General features: G+C 37.0%; 1 protein-coding gene across 2 annotated transcripts in view; it reads left to right on the top strand.

Moving 5' to 3' along the window:
* Window positions 1-10,672, top strand: part of GNAI1 (G protein subunit alpha i1) — an 87,672-nt gene extending 77,000 nt beyond the window's left edge. For both annotated transcript variants that reach the window (XM_043588697.1, XM_043588696.1), the window contains 3 exons: window positions 782-911; window positions 2,542-2,695; window positions 8,610-10,672. In XM_043588697.1, the coding sequence (XP_043444632.1) occupies window positions 782-911; window positions 2,542-2,695; window positions 8,610-8,800 (475 nt within the window). In that variant the 3' untranslated portion in view covers window positions 8,801-10,672. The remainder of the gene's footprint in view (window positions 1-781; window positions 912-2,541; window positions 2,696-8,609) is intronic.
* Window positions 10,673-17,048: the final 6,376 nt, after the last annotated feature.

Genomic DNA, 17,048 nt, shown 5'->3' on the forward strand with positions numbered 1-17,048 from the left:
TAGGTTGCATAACAATCTATGTGCATTTCAACTTTTGCTTAACTTCATACATTCTTATAAGAAAAAAATGAACAGATCATTTTCTGTATGCTGCTTGTGTTACTACCTTGTACACCAGGCTACAATAGTCTGCAGTTAAACATTGTATAAAAATTGGGTTTTTTCCTCTTTTAAGACTATTCAGTAAGGAAACCCATTTGTCTCCTATTTCTTATTTTTGTTCCTATACCTTGGCTTTGCTTTTTAATTTAGGCCACCTGTTGGCCCCAGCTAAGTGTCACTTGCTCACTCAGCATTTTCTTACCTGGAAATGAGGTTTCCCCTTTATGTCGGAGTCCTACTTTTAGCCTCTGAAAGAAACATTTTGTGGTGGGAAGAAGGGACCATGTCCTCTGCCTGTAATGTTCTGTGACTCTGGCAAATTGAATTTACTCTAATCTCTGCGTTCCCTAGTTGCTTCCTGTGACTTCTCAGTGTTTACTCATAGTGCAGTCCACTCATTTGTATCTGCTTTCATGTTCTGATCTAAGTGTTCTCATATGCTAATGAATGTGTTGTTTTTTGAGGGTATTTTGAGCTTTGTTTTCAATCAAAAATTTTAAAAACCAGACTTTTTTTTCCCTTTGCGAAAACCAATTTGTGACATCATTTTCCTCCCGTGTAATGTCCTTTTCTTTCCTCCCATCCCACATTCCCCCTGCAATTTGGAGCTTTTTTGATGATATTCTAGAACCCCTTTCTAACATTTAAGGTGATGTCCAACTCCTTTTTTCTCTCATAGAATGTTTGATGTGGGAGGACAGAGATCTGAGCGGAAGAAGTGGATTCATTGCTTCGAAGGAGTGACTGCCATCATCTTCTGTGTGGCTCTGAGTGACTATGACCTGGTTCTAGCCGAAGATGAGGAAATGGCAAGTAGAACCACTGTGAGAGATGAAGGGCTGGAGATACTGCCAAGGATTTTTCTGAGAATAATTCTTGAGTAATTCTCGCTAATGGCGTGAGTTATTTGAAAGTTCAGGCTCTTTCCTCTGGCTCTTCTTTGTATATACTGAAAGGGAAGTACGCTAAAGAAGCACAGAGGGACCCCAAGAATAAGAAAAGACTGAGAGTTAATCTCCCTTCAATCCGATATGTTTAATTATGCATTTCCTGTATCTGCTATCTAGGAAGTGACTAAAGGTAAAGTTAACTCCTGTAATAGTCCAAGACTCATTTTTCTTCACTTGTTACTTCTGCCAGCTCTGTAATCTTTAATCCATGTTATACTTTGCTATTGTCGTGTAATTTTCAGAGGTGTTGCAATGTACCATTAATCTAGGGAAAATATTTTTATATAGAAATTTAAAGTCCTGTCATTTTATTTTTTATCCTTAACATGTTTGTTTATTATTTTTGAGGGAGAGGGGGCAAGAGAGAATCCCAAGCAAGCTCTGCGGGGCCTGAACTCAAACTCATGACCCACAAGATCAAGACCTGAGCCAAAATCAAGATTCACATGCTCAACTGACTGAGCCACTCAGGCGCTCCTAAAGTGTTGTCATTTAAAAAAAAAATTTTTAAGTCTTTATTTTTGAAAGAGAGAGAGGGAGACACAGAATCCGAAGCAGGCTCCAGGCCCTGAACTATTATCCCAGAGCCCGACGCAGGGCTTGAACCCACACACTGCGAGATCATGACCTGAGCTGAAGTCAGACACTTGACCAGCTGAGTCACCCAGGCGCCTCAGAACACTGTCATTCTAAGTTAACTTTAGTACAGACTGGGGAAAAAGAGATCAAAATGTCACTTTTGTATTTTTAAAATCAGGCACGTGCAATTATAGTGCAGTTCACCATCCCATATTCCTTTCTGTCAGTGTCCTTTTGATACCACATATACTAGAAGAACAGGAAACGCTAACACACCATTATATTTAGAGGGTTGGGCTAATTGCTCAATTTATTAATTTTTAAAAACCTTTACTGGGGCGCCTGGGTGGCGCAGTCGGTTAAGCGTCCGACTTCAGCCAGGTCACGATCTCACTGTCCGTGAGTTCGAGCCCCGCGTCGGGCTCTGGGCTGATGGCTCAGAGCCTGGAGCCTCTTTCCGATTCTGTGTCTCCCTCTCTCTCTGCCCCTCCCCCGTTCATGCTCTGTCTCTCTCTGTCCCAAAAATAAATAAACGTTGAAAAAAAAAAATAAAAAAAACCTTTACTTATCTTTTAATGGAGAAGCTTCCATTAACTTTGTAACAGTGAGATCTCTTTTTGAATGTTCACACTTGGTGTCTCTAGATTGCAGGGTCCTGCAGCAGGGTGTTCCCAGGTACAGTGACACATAGTGGGCACTGTGCGAGTACGTGTTGAATGCAAAAAGTGATGAGTAGTGTACACATTCATCTCCCCTGCAATCAACACTTGTTCTTAAATGGCGGGAATGTATTTCTGTGCTACATTATTTTTCAGCTGACCGAGCTCTCTCTTCTGATAACACTATTTTTTAAAAGTAATACTTTCAAAACCCTTCGTGTTGTGACAAACTGTATTCTTTCCTGTTACAGAATCGAATGCATGAAAGCATGAAGTTGTTTGACAGCATATGTAACAACAAATGGTTTACAGATACGTCTATTATACTTTTTCTAAACAAGAAGGATCTCTTTGAAGAAAAAATCAAAAAGAGCCCTCTCACTATATGCTATCCAGAATACGCAGGTATTTTACTTTCTGTGGATAACTTGTCAAGTCATATATTTCTAACTAAAGTTCTCCTAAGGCAAGATTTCAGTTGTAGATCACCTTTAATTAAAATTATTAAACTGCTTTCAAGTACAAGTAGTTCCTTGAGGTGTAGCTAAGATTACTGGAAATAACATATTCAAATGGAAAAGCTGTTAGGGAATTTTTTATGATGATCTTCTGTCAGGTATGTGTGATGCACAGTAAATAAGACCAGTCTGTGTTCACGGTCTAATCTCAAAGACGGATGTACTCTTACACACACAAAAAGCTGCATGTTACTATAAAAGAACATGAACTGTAGTTATAAGGGTTATAAATGAAGAAGGAATCCGCAAACCACTTATTTTTCAGGGGAGTCACACAGTTTGACAAGTAATCCCAACACTGGTAAGGAGACTGTTAATGGTCTGGTAATTCACCTGCTGTGGAAAATGGCCTGAACTTCGAAAAGGAGACCTGAGATGCGGTCCTGGCATTTCCATAACTAGCTCTTTGATCTTGAACAAGGCAGTTAATTTATCTGGGTCTCAGTACCCCATTTGTAAAATCAGAAGTTGAGCTAAAACTTGGTTTTAGTTTAGCTCCTTAGAGCACCTCCTGGGCTGCTACTGAAAAGTAGGTACAGGGACTAAAGATACTTCCCTCCCTCCCCTATCCATGCACACAGCATCTCTCTTATTAAAGCAGGGTGACTTTGTTTCTCTGTTTTACATATTAGGTTTCTGAGTAAGATTTTATTGTAATGAGGAAGAAAGATTCTGTGCCTCAAAGAGAGTTTGACTACCACTGGTTTATATGGTATCTAAACCCAAATATTCTGAAGAGTCTGGTTAATTTAGCTAATTGAAAACAAGTTGCCCTGACCACATCCTTTATTTTTTTTTAAATCTCAAGAATTTGTTTCATTATAAACACAAAGGTAGTCTTGTATTGAGTATATTAATAGTACACTGAGTATTTACTGCCTTTTCACAGGCCTAAGATAAAACGGCCCTTTGATTTCAATGCTCTTACATCCCACTCATGCAGGTGAGAACACTGGGGCTCAAGGACAGTCTAAATCCAAACCCAAGTCTATGGGCACGCCTGCACCCAGCCCGTTAACAACCAGACTGCCAGAGTTAAATTCTCATTAGAACCGAAGGGGAAGATTCTTGGATAAATATAATCACACTACTCATTATTACAGGTCATTTTGTGTACTCCCATACGTTGATTCAAAAAAATTTCACACAGTTGCTTATTTTTAAACTTCCGTGTTCTTTTTGAAAGTCCTTGTATCCTGTCACCTTGTTCAGAAACATTTTAGTGCTTATTAGGAATAAAACTATGTGTAGTCCTGTCTGAGTTTGAAGTTATCCAGAGTCAAGGTGGCTCAGTTTTGCCTTTACTTTCATCTTTCAGTTTATTTTTGTCATTTTCTATTATGAAGTAGCCATTTTTTCTAATATTACCAGAGTTGCCCAAATGAATCCATAAATATCACGTACCTACAGGGATTTCAGATCAGCCAAGAAAGGATATTTCTTATGTTGTCAAGATACTAAGAATCCGTGATCTCACAATCTTTGAACACAGAGAGTATTGCATAATTTTTTCACAATGCCAATATCAGGATTAGAATGTAAAGTCCTCACTACATGCTCTAAGTCATGATTCCATTGCTTCTTGCTGCAACCTCCACTTTTAATTCGGGCCTGTGTAGCCTCTAAACTAGGCGCAGGCAGAGGTGGGTTTATCTCCACCTCTGCCTGCTCCTATTCCACCTCTTCTGTTAAAATATCAATATGTTGGCATTTCACCACATTCCATCTGCAACCTGTAATCTTTTAGCGCTCCCTGCTTTCATGGTCATGTTTTTCGTCACCATGTTGAATTCCATTGTCAACTCTAATTTCTCCCTAGAGCCTCAGGCTTGCGTTTCCAGCTGCTTATTGAACATATACGTGTTTTTTAACACCCGAAACTCCTGTTACTGTTTTCTCAAATCTCCTCCATCTCCCTTTCAGTTATATTACCAATCCTTCCCAGTTCTTCATTCTTGAACCAGATCATACTTGCCTTTATACATGACCGTTCTATCACATCTAGAAAATACCTATTACCTTCTCACCACATCCTTGCCATTCTTAAGAATTAAAATCAGACTGAGAAATACACTCATGAGTTTATTCATGTATCTTAGTTCTCGGTATTTTGCAGTCTAGCTACCCATAATATATACAGCAAGTTAAGCTCTGCACTCTGTTCAAGAAGCTTTTTTCTCAAAACATATTTTTAACTGACAGGTTGCATTAACATCTGTCAATAAGACACAGTTTATTGCTTTAGAATTTCAGAGTACCAATAAACTCAATTTTGATTTGTAAAGTATATGGTTGTCTCCTAGCCACCTGAAAGAGTTAAAATATAAACTTATTTTGACAGCCTAGAAAAAGTAGAAAAATTCCTAGAAACTTAGAACCTACTAAGACTGAATCAGGAAGAAACAGAAAATCTAAACAGACCAATTACTCCATGATCAAAACCTCTCAATAAATATGTCCATGACCAGATGGCTTTACTGATGAATTCTACCCGCATTTACAGAATAATTAATACCAGTCCTTCTAAAGCTCTTGGAAAAGAAAAATAGAGAAAGGAACACTTCCAAAATCATTTTATGCGGACAGCATTTTACCCTAATACCAAAACTAGACCAGGATGGCATAAGAAAATTACAAGCCAGTACCCCTGGTGAACTTAAATTCAGAAATCCTCAACAAAATGTTACCAAACCAAATTCAACAATATTTTAAAAGAATTATACACAGTGATATAGTGGGATTTATTCCAGGGATACAAGGGTAGTTCAATTTTGTTAAAGTGGTATATATCATATTGATTTGCAAATGTTAAAGATAAAAATCTTGATCCTCTCAAATGATACAGAAAAACCACTTGACAAAACTCAACATTCATTTATGCTAAAAACTCAAAATGATGTACCTCAAAACAGAAAGGCCATTAGGTCACAGTTAACATCATACTTCAACAAAACAAGGAAACCCATCAGAAATAAAACAAGGAATCCCTTTCTTGCCACTTTTATTCAACATAGTATTATTTGATTGTAGTATTATATATACATATTATTCAATATCTATATATATGTATACATATATAAAGACTCCACTAAACTACTGTTAAACTAATCAATGCATTTAGTAGATTTGCAGGATACGGTATATATGCAAAAATATTTTGCATTTCCATACACTAGTGATGAACGATCAGAAAGAAATTAAGAAAACGATACCATTTACAACTGCATCAAAAAGAAAAAAAATAACTAGGAATAAATGTAATAAGGGGAGAAAAAATATCTCTACACTGAAAATTCCAAGACATTGGTGAAATAGAAGAAGAAAAAGTAAGGGTAAGATATTTCATGTTCACGGATTAGAAAAATATTGTTAAAATAACCATACTACCCCAGAGCAACCTACAGATACAGTGCAATCCCTCTCAAAATGCTAGTGGCATTCTTTTTCACAGAAATAGCATAAACAATCCTAAAATTTGTTTGGAACCACAAAAGAACCTGAATAGCCAAAGCAATCTTGAGAAAGAACAGAGCTGGGGACAGCAGGGTCCCTGATTTTCAGCTGTGTTGCAAAGCTATAGTAATCAAAACATTATGGCATTGACACAAAAATAGACACACAGATGTGAGAAATAGCCCAGAAAATAAACCTACACATATGTGATCAAAAAATTACAACATAACGAGCAAAGAACATGCAATGAAGAAAAGATAGTCTCTTCAATAAATTGTTCTGGGAAAACTGGACCACTATATTAAACCATACAAACAATTAACTTAAAATGGATCAAAGACCTCAAACCATAAAACTGCTGAAAGAATATAAGCAGTAGCTCCTTCATGTTAGTCTTGGTGATGATTTTTTGGATCGGACATCAAAAGTGAAGACAACAAAAGCAAAAATAAACAAGTAGTACCACATCCAACTATAAAGTTTTTTGCACAGCCAAGAAAACCAACAACATGAAAATGCAACTTATGGAATGGAAGATGATACTTGCAAATTATGTATCTGATAAGGGGTTAGTATTGAAAATATATAAAGAAGTCCTACTACTCAATAGCAAAAAACACAATCCACTAAAAAATGGGCTGAGGATCTGAAGAACCATTTTTCCAAAAGAAGACCTACAATGGCCAGCAGGTCCATGAAGAGGTGCTCAGAATCTCTATAATCATCAGGGAAATGCACACCAAAACCACAGTGAACTACCACCTCACCGATTAGAATAGGTACTGGCAAAAAAACAAGTGTGGTGAGGTTATAGAGAAAAGGGAACCCTCTTGCCCTGTTGGTGAAAATGTAATTTGGTGTGCAGCCCCTGTGAGAACTGTAAGGAGATTCCAAAAAAATTAGAAATATCCAGCAATTCTATTCAGGAAATTTCTCCAAAGAAAATGAAAACACTGACTTAAAAAAGATAGGTGCTACCTGCGTGTTTATTGCAGCATCATTTGCAGTAGCTGGTGAAGCAGCTGGTAGAGTTCTGTGAGCAGGGTCCCAGGTGGGAGTTGGTTATATAACATAGAGTTCTGCTGACACAGAGTAAGCTACAGGTGTGGACCACAGGATCTCAGAATAGCTTTACGAAGCAGGCTGGGTAACAGAGGACCTTGAAAGCCCAGCAAATAATTTTGTGTTACTACTGCAAGAGAGAGATCTAATAATTTTTTTTAAATGGAACAGTTTTTGAAGTATCATGTATGTACACATATAAAATATATACATACGTGCACATGTAGGATAAATGTGAAGATCACTGAAATTTTAAAAAGGGAAAACACAGATATATGCACTCAGATCAAGAGACAGCATTATTTCCAGGTTCCCAGAAACTCCATCATGCCTCCCAGTCTAAACAAATGCCCCCACCCTCGACACACCGAGTTATTATGACTTAGTCTTCATTGAATAATTTGTATTGTTTTCCAACTTCTTTTTCCCAACATCAGTTGAGTCCTACAGTATATACTCTTCTTGTGTCTGGCTTCATTTGTTCAACAGTATATTTATGGAACACATTCATGTTGTATGTGGCAATAGTCCTTTTATTCTCCTTTCTTATTCCTGTATGGCAGCTCATTGTATAGATATACCAAAACTTTTGGGTTGTTTCCTAACAAGTTAGTTCTGTTATTAACAGTCTTTATATGTCTAATGATGAACATAGGTAGGTAGGTCTGTCAAGGGCTTGCCTAGAAACTATTGCTGCATGTGCATGTGTTTATCATTAGCTACGGACCATTTCTGGAGTGTTTACTCAGAAGTCTTTAACCTCATGGCCGTAAACCACATTGTAGACCCGTCTACAATTTTTGAATAAAGAAAAGTGACAAATGCTAATTAATGTGTATAGAGGAAAGGGAATAAAAAATACCGATTACCATTCAACCAGGTAATTTCTCGATCATCCACTAGGCTGGAAATGAAATAGCATACCACCGTCAGGGAAGGGAGTTGGTTTGGTGTTGGGATGTCGAGTATAAAATGGAAGAAAAAGGAAGATCTGGCATTTGGATTGGGCAGGAACAAAGACCCCGGGGAGCCAAGAAGACCATGCTTTTGGTGTGTTGGGGGTTGTTTTTTTTTTTAAGGGTAACTTAGTCATTGAAAGGTAATTAACATTGGGTATTTTTCATTTAGAGGAATGCCTTCCTCTTGTTCTAAAAGGAAAAATACAGTGACATAATCCACATATTTTATATGTATGGAATTGATTTCAATATTTTCAGGTCCTTTTTGCTTAGATGTGTACTCATTTTAACTTTTCGCCTTATGTTTCTTGCCTTCTCCCATCTCAGGCTCAAACACATATGAAGAGGCAGCTGCGTATATTCAGTGTCAGTTTGAAGACCTCAATAAAAGAAAGGACACAAAGGAAATATACACCCACTTCACATGTGCCACAGATACGAAGAATGTGCAGTTTGTTTTTGATGCTGTAACAGATGTCATCATAAAAAATAATCTAAAAGATTGTGGTCTCTTCTAAATTTTGCAGCTAATGGTAAAATGCATTTTCAAACCAAATGAGTACTTCTGTGTGGATCTCTCTAAATTAGAGTCTTGCAGCAACACAATGTAGTATACAGCAGATGTATCTGGGACCTGACCAAAGTTGTTCTGTTGTGTTTTTTTAACTGAAAGTAGTAGAAGGACCTTTCTTAAATGTGAGAGGTGGTCCTGCAGTGGGAAACTAAGGGCAGTGTTAATGCTCGACTCTAGTGTATTGATGATTTCTGCCTATGTGTAAATATGCAAATGTATGTATACATGTATTTATAACTTTTGTTTTCCACGTTACTTTTAGGCTTTAAGAGTGGCAACTTATTCTAGCGTGATGGCTTTGGTAATAAACAGAAATACTAAGTACTTTGTACTGAATGACAGACTATTACCGTGTTTGCCAGTTTTAAACAGCTTTATTTATGTTCATGTCTTGTAAATTTTTAAGTACAGTAATTAATATTAGGAAACATTGCAGCCCTTATCTTGATTATATGTATACTTGTAATCTTAAAGTTATTTGTACAAACATTGCACAGACTATTTTAATAACATGATTTGTTCTTTAAATTTAATGTGTTTTATTGAAATGTTCTTAAGAGGATGAATATACCTGCCTTTGGATCAGTTATATAAACATTGTATGCATTTTAATTTTTCTTCTAAAAGTGCATGCTGATCTAATTCTACATTAGATTTGGTTTGAAAAACTGAAATTTCAGATTTTTGAGGCTATACTCTCAGACTTACTATAAACACTTAATTTTTATTCAGTTGGTTTGTTTTCACTTTGAATTTTAATATTTGGATGGTATTCATGCATTTCCTTAAAGGTGATGCCAGATTAATTTTTATACACTTTAAATAACTACATTCTTATTTATAACTAAGTTTAGGTGGATTGAGAGCATTTTGTGGGTAAAAATATGTCAGCATAATGAATTTTGAGACATTCATTTGTGTATTTCCTTTGGGAAATCCCTTGTACCTAGCATACATGATAGTTCCTTATTTGGAAGATAACAAGAAAGATCTTTGAATATTCAGCTGCTGATCTAATGCAAGCTTTAGATTCCTATATGTAACTACTTTCAAATTTAACTATCACACTATATATTAAAATTACTTTTTCTCTTACTCAAATTTCCACCACTTGCTTGAGTTAATATTTCTTTTTAAATTGTGCTATTATTTCTGACAATTAAATGGGCAATTACACTTAGAAAATGAGTAATAGTATTTAATAAAGTCAGTGATTTTATGTATGCTCAAATAAGTGTTACATATCAGCTAGATATTGGACTTTGATAGTCATTTCTTTTCATGATTCATGATGTGTCTCTGTGACTTCATTTCAACAAAATGAACAGCATTCCCTACCCTACTTCTGTTGTTTTACTCATCTTGAAAAAGGTCCTTCAATAAGCTTTGTGGATAAGTAGTTTCTTAGTTACGTGCTGTCATTTTGTTGAAGTATATTTCTTGAAGTGTGTGTGGGTGTGGGTAACCACAGACTACATTTTCATCTGTTATATTTTGGGGATTTGTTTTTCTTCTTTGTGATGTAAAGAAATTCAAAGTTATCACAGTTTCTTAAATGTGTTAGTTTAGATTCTTTACGTGCCTTTCATGAAAGATGTTTTCATTAATTTTACTGATGGAAGACCTGTAACATCCTTATTGTGAAGCTATGTATGAAATTCACCTATACTATGAATAAATATGAATCCTGAGAAATACTGTTTAAAAAGCCACAAAGAAGCACATCTTGGTGACCATAATTGGTGAATTCCTGAACTTTATTCTGTGTAATTGTGTTACTAATAAATCCTAATAAATTTAAATTTTTAAAATTTTACAAACCTGTTGACTAAACACATGTTTTACATTAGGATTTACTAAGTATCAGTCTATGGAATGCCCATTTATTCTTTATCTTTTTGCAATTTCATCTCCACAAACTTGAGTTTTTCCTGCCTCAAGTTTCTTCAGGAGATATGGTGCCACATTTAGAACTGCCTGGTTGATAGCCCCTTCTGAGAATTTACTGCCTGCCCTTAAGTCCATATGTCCCAAACCACATTCATCGTCATTCTCCCAGTTCTTACCAGTTCATTAAACCTGTTCTTACCCCCTAATTTTGCCAGTGTAACCACTCAGCACCATCATTCTTCAGTGCGTCAACAGGCAACTTTTTAGCCACTTATAACTCTCTTTAGCCCTCATCTCCATCTCTGATGAGCCACCATTTTGCTCACAACTCTAGTCTTCCAATGCCTTGCCAGTTTTTATTTTTCCTTTCCATTCCTACTACCACCTACCAAATGCAGGTTTTTGCTTCACTTCTGTGTGAAATGGCTTGTTAATTAAATTCTCCACTTCCCATTTTTCCTTTCTCTCATACAGGCTAGTTATCCTGATTGTGTTATCTTGTGTTATCAGGGCATTGGCCCTGACTTTTCAATAAAACCAAGTTTAACTTTGCCTCCTATTCAGAGCTCATCCACTATCTGATCCCACTTCATTATGTCTCCACTCCTCTTCTACACTACATCCTAAAAGTACTTTGTGCATAGCCTGGGCCTTCCTCCAAGTATTTGTCTACATACTGTGTGAGATATGCTTAAAACAATCCATGGAACATGGGAAGTGTTCATTTATATCTACTAATGTTACTTTTATTAGGACTTTTGTTTGTGTTACCTTTTTTAGATTCACCTGTCACATCTCTTTAGTCTGCTTTTTGGGGAACTACATGGTTCCAGTAGGGCTGCCAATCCTCCCTGGCATAGGATCAAACCTGACCAGTCCTGGTCTCTCATCACTAGGCATGTGACCCAAAATGAACCAGTCATAGTCCCAGTTATCACCCCTAAATTTATGAAAGCTGTTCTGGTTTCTAAAATTCCCTTCATTTCAGTATCCGTTTAAAGGACTCTATATGCTTCATTAAATTCATTCAGATTCAATCACTTATTGAAAAAGTCTCAAAATGCATATGTTCTTACTGAATGTCAAAGGATCTGTAAGATCAGAAAAGGCTCAGAGAGGTTAATTAACTTGACCAAGACCAAATCAAGGTGTCAAACCTATCACTTCAACTTCATGTCTGTTGAACTCTTGAGAATGCTACCTTATTTCTAGAAAATGTGTAAGTTGTTTATCCCCACTCTTAACCATCTGAGTTTATCTAAACACTTTTAGATTATAAATACATAAGACAGAGCAAAGCTGGAGGCATCATGATGCCTGATTCCAAACTATATGACAAAGAGTAATTAGTATGGTATTGACATAAAAATAGATACATGCATCTGAGGAACAGACTAGAGAGCTCAGAAACATACACATTTATGGTCCACTGGTTTACAACAAAGGTACCAAGAATATACAATGAGGAAAGGACATTCCATGATAAATGGTGTTGGGAGAACTAGACTGCCATATGTGGTCTAGAATGAAATGACCACTATTATAAAACAGCCACAAAAAATAGGTGGATTAAAGACTTGAATACAAGACATGAAACCCTAAAAGTCCTAGAAGAAACCATAGCTCCTTAACATGGGGCTTGGCAATAGATTTTGGATGTGATACCAAAATTAAAGGCAATAAAAACATACAACTAGAACTACAAACTTCTAAAAAGCTACTTACTACAAAGGAAACCATCAACAAAATGAAAAGGCAGCCTATGGAATGAGAGAATACATTCACAAATCATCTGATGAGGGGTTTATGTTGAAAATATATAAAGAAGTCCTAAAACTCCATAGCATAAATCACACAATCTGATTTTTAAAAAGGGCAGAGTATCTAAACAGACATTTTTCCAAAGAAGACCTACAGATGGCCAAGTCCATGAATGTGTTCAAAATCGCTAATCAGAAAAAAATGCAAATCGAAACCACAATGAGCTATTGCCTCACACCTGTTAGAATAGCTATCATAAAGGCAAGAAATAATGAGTTGGTGAGAATGTGGAGGAAAAAATGATTGTGTGCAGATGGTAAGAATGTAAATTGGTACAAGCCACTTGAAAACCGTATCAAAGTTCCTCAAAAAATTACAGAGCTATAATATGATCCAGCAATTTCACCTCTGGGTATTTATCTGAAGAAAACAACAGTAATTCAAAAAGATAATATGCATCCCATGTTCAATGCAGCATTATTTACGGTAGCTAAGATATGGAAACAATCTGTGTCTGAACAGATGAATGGATAAAGAAAATATGCTGTATATACATGCAATTGAATATTTTTCAGCCATAAAAAAAGAAATCTTGCCATTTGCAGCAGCATGGATGGACCTTGAGGCCACTGTGCTAAGTAAAATAAGACAGAAAGATAAATACTTCATGCTCTCACTTATATGTGGATTTTTTTTTAAAAAGGAAGAAAGCAGCTCATATATACAGAGAACAGATTGGTGATTGCCAGTAGAAAGGTGGTAGGCTAAATGGGTGAAAGAAGTTGGTAACAGGTACAAACTTCCAGTCATAAAATAAGTCATGGGAGGGACAGGTGGGTGGCTCAGTCTGTTAAGTGTGCAACTTCGACTCAGGTCATGATCTCACAGTTCGTGAGTTCGAGCCCCGCATTGGACTCTGTGCTGAGAGCTTAGAGCCCAGAGCCTCCTTTGGATTCTGTGTCTCTCTCTGCCCCTCCCTGCTCATTCTCTCACTCTCAAAATAATAAAAAAAATGAAAAAATAAAACAAGTCATGGGAATATAATGTACAGCATGGTGATAATAGTTAATACTGTATTGCATACTTGAAAGTCTGAGGAAATCCTAAAAGTTCTCATCACAAGAAAAAAAAATTGTAATTATGTAAGGTGGTAGATGTCAACTAAACTTAGTGTGGAGATCATTTTGCAATATATACAAATATCTAATTATGTTGTACACCCAAAACTAATATAATGTTTTATGTTACATATCTCAATAAAAATGAACTAAAAACTTAAAAAGTATGATACCTATTATATCTTATACCAAAGCTATTTATGCTATCTTAACATCCATTTGATTTGAAGCTACTTAAAACAATTTTTTTAATGATTATTTACTTTTGAGAGAGAGAGACAGATCATGAGTGGAGGAGGGGCAGAGAGAGACACACACACATACACAGAAACCGAAGCAGGCTCCAGGCTCTTAGCTGTCATCACAGAGACTGACCAGGGGCTTGAACGCACAAACCATGAGATCATGGCCTGAGCCAAAGTTAAGATGCTTAGCCAACTAAGCCACCCAGGCACCCCAAAGCTACTTAAGAGTATGAACAGTTTTAGATATTTTAACCCTAACCCTAACTCTAACCCCTAACCCCTAACCCTGTCTGTAGAACCAACCGTGGTACCTTGTGTAAATGAATTTCATTAATAATGTAATGAATGTTACAGATGTTACTATTTTCACTGCCTAGTCTTCTATTGTAGAGACAAGTAGGGAGTGGTGGTGGTGGCCTGGACCCTCGCATCCAGTGTGGATTCAAATCTGGGCTCTATTTCTTATTCATTGGGTAACCCTGGGACATTTATTTAACCTTTCTTTGCTTCCTTTTTATCAACCTGAAAACATAAGGATTAACTAACCAAACCACTAATTTGGTTGTCATCATTTAATAAGTTCATCATGCATGTTAAGCACTTAGAAGTGAGCCTAGCACGTGGTAAATAAATTTACTGTTGATTACAAAGACTATTTAATTTGGGGGCAACTTTGGGGTGCCTGGGTGGCTCAGTCAGTTAAGCAGCCGACTTTGGCTCAGGTCATGATCTCACGGTCCGTGAGTTCGAGCCCTGCGTTGGGCTCTGTGCTGACAGCTCAGAGCCTGGATCCTGTTTCAGATTCTGTGTCTCCCTCTCTCTGACCCTCCCCCGTTCATGCTCTGTCTCTCTCTGTCTCAAAAATAAATAAACGTTAAAAAAATTTAATTTGGGGGCAACTTTAAAATCCTAATCAGTGCTTGACCAATGGTTGTTCCTATGAGCCTTTGATGAAATGCCTCAAAAACAAAATAAACATCATGCTTCATCTTTATAGTTAAAACTTCTGAGTATCTCACATCGCTATTGATATAATGGAAAATGTGAAGGAGGAGAAAAATTAATCTTTTTATTTTATATTCTTTATGTTATTCAACTTCAGGATACTTCTCTTGTTTTCATGTAACCAAAGATATGGGATATTTCCGTTATTTTAAAGTTAACTTGGAAAGTTGGTTTTTTTTGTACTTGCTTTTTGAAACTGTACCATGATAGTTAAAATGCCTTTCTATGAAAGTTTTTTCTTTTTTTTTTTTTTTTTAGTTTACTTTTTTTTGAGAGCGAGAGAGAGTACAGCAGGGGAGGGGCAAAGAGGTCAGAATCCCAAGCAGGGTCCATCCTGTCAGCACAGAGCCTGATGCAGGGCTTGAACTCATGAGCCTTGAGATCATGACCTGAGCTGAGATCAAGAGTCAGTCACTTGACCAAGTGAGCCACCCAGGCGCCCCAACTATTGTGAGTTTTCTATGTCACAAACTCCACTGACCTGTTTCCCAGGCATTTTTCCTCTAACCAACAACTATTGCTTTGGCGTCTGTTGTGATTTCTATTATTTACTTGGATTTTTTAGCTACTTTAAAAGTTGTGAGACACATTTCATCAAGTCCAGGAACACCCAAATGTGCATTGGCAGGAATCTGCTGCAGTCATGCAGAACAGGGCCCTGGGACAGTCCTACTGTGTGAATAAGCTTCTCAAGAACCATATAGAAAGGCAAATATTTCCAGCTTCCTTGACTTACCGGCCATCCTCCTGAGCTCCCATACCAACAAAGTGGGTGGAAACACTGGCATTGCCAAGAGACAGTGTTGGCTCTGGCAGCAGTGTTGAGGAAAGCATGTATAGAAGATCAAGGTAGGGGCGCCTGGGTGGCTCAGTCAGTTAAGCAGCCGACTTCCGCTCAGGTCAAGATCTCGCGGTCCGTGAGTTCGAGCCCTGTGTCGGGCTCTGTGCTGATAGCTCAGAGCCTGGAGCCTGTTTCCGATTCTGTGTCTCCCTCTCCTCGACCCTCCCCTGTTCATGCTCTGTCTCTCCCTGTCTCAAAAATAAATAAAAAAATGTTAAAAAAATTAAAAAAAAAAAGAAGTTGAAGATAGATTTTAACTACTACTTTAGCAGGTGATAGAGTGTCGCTTTTAATAAAAGGGTGAGCACTGAGTGTTATATCTAAGTGATGAATCACTAGATTCTACTCCTGAAACCAGTATTACAACATATGTTAACTAACTTGGATTTAAATGAAACTTAATAATAACAATAGTAATAATAATCACAAAGGAGGTGTTGTTTTCTCCTGAATTGCACAGGGCCTCACCTGAAAGAGAGTAAGATAGAGAGTAGGAATGATGATAAGCTAAGAATCAAATCCAAAGAAGTTACTTCTCCAAGTGCAGTATCTATGAAAAGATTCTTAAAATTAATTTTATTCCTGCCCAAACTACGCATGTATTTCCTATCTTACCAGGATTTTCTTTTATTATTATTATTATTAATTTAGATCTGAAATTTTGGAGACCATTTATACTAAATTGAGAGACGTTTATACAAATTCAGTGTAAAGCCAGTCTTGAAAATAAGTCATTGTGAAATAAGTCCTTTTATATTAGGTGCTTTTTAATTTTAATTATTTTCTGTGCAACTTCACAGTACAGCTTCAATCTTTCCCTTGGAAATCAAAAAGGAATGAAGTCAAAGCTATTCCCAGACGACTCTGTCCTTCATTTTTATTAAGTAGTAGTGGGTTCTGGTTCAAGATGGCAAATTAGGAAGATCCCGAACTCCTCTCCTTTTACAGAGCTACAAAAGAAATAATTTCTTCTGAAAAAAATACAAAAACAAAACAAACTAAACAAAAAGCCCCAAACCAGCTGAGCAACTCCTAAACATTGGGTGACTGAGGGTTAAAAACCCAAACTGCAGTACCTAGGAGAGATGAAGTCACAATCTCACCATAAAACCCACTCCCAGCATGGTTCCCCACAACTGGGAAAAATATCAAACCCCTCAAACCTCTGTTTGAACCTGGCATTGGGCACCACAACTTTTAACCCCTACACCTGAGAGATGAGCCCCCTAAACATCGAGCTCTGAAAGCCAAAGGGCCTTGCATCCATGAAACCCACAAGACTACAGTGAACTGAGAAAACACTTCTTAAAGGGCTCAAGTGGACAAACTCCT

Source organism: Prionailurus bengalensis, chromosome A2 (genome assembly GCF_016509475.1).
Source record: "Prionailurus bengalensis isolate Pbe53 chromosome A2, Fcat_Pben_1.1_paternal_pri, whole genome shotgun sequence".
In the NCBI taxonomy this organism is placed as follows: Eukaryota; Metazoa; Chordata; class Mammalia; order Carnivora; family Felidae; genus Prionailurus; species Prionailurus bengalensis.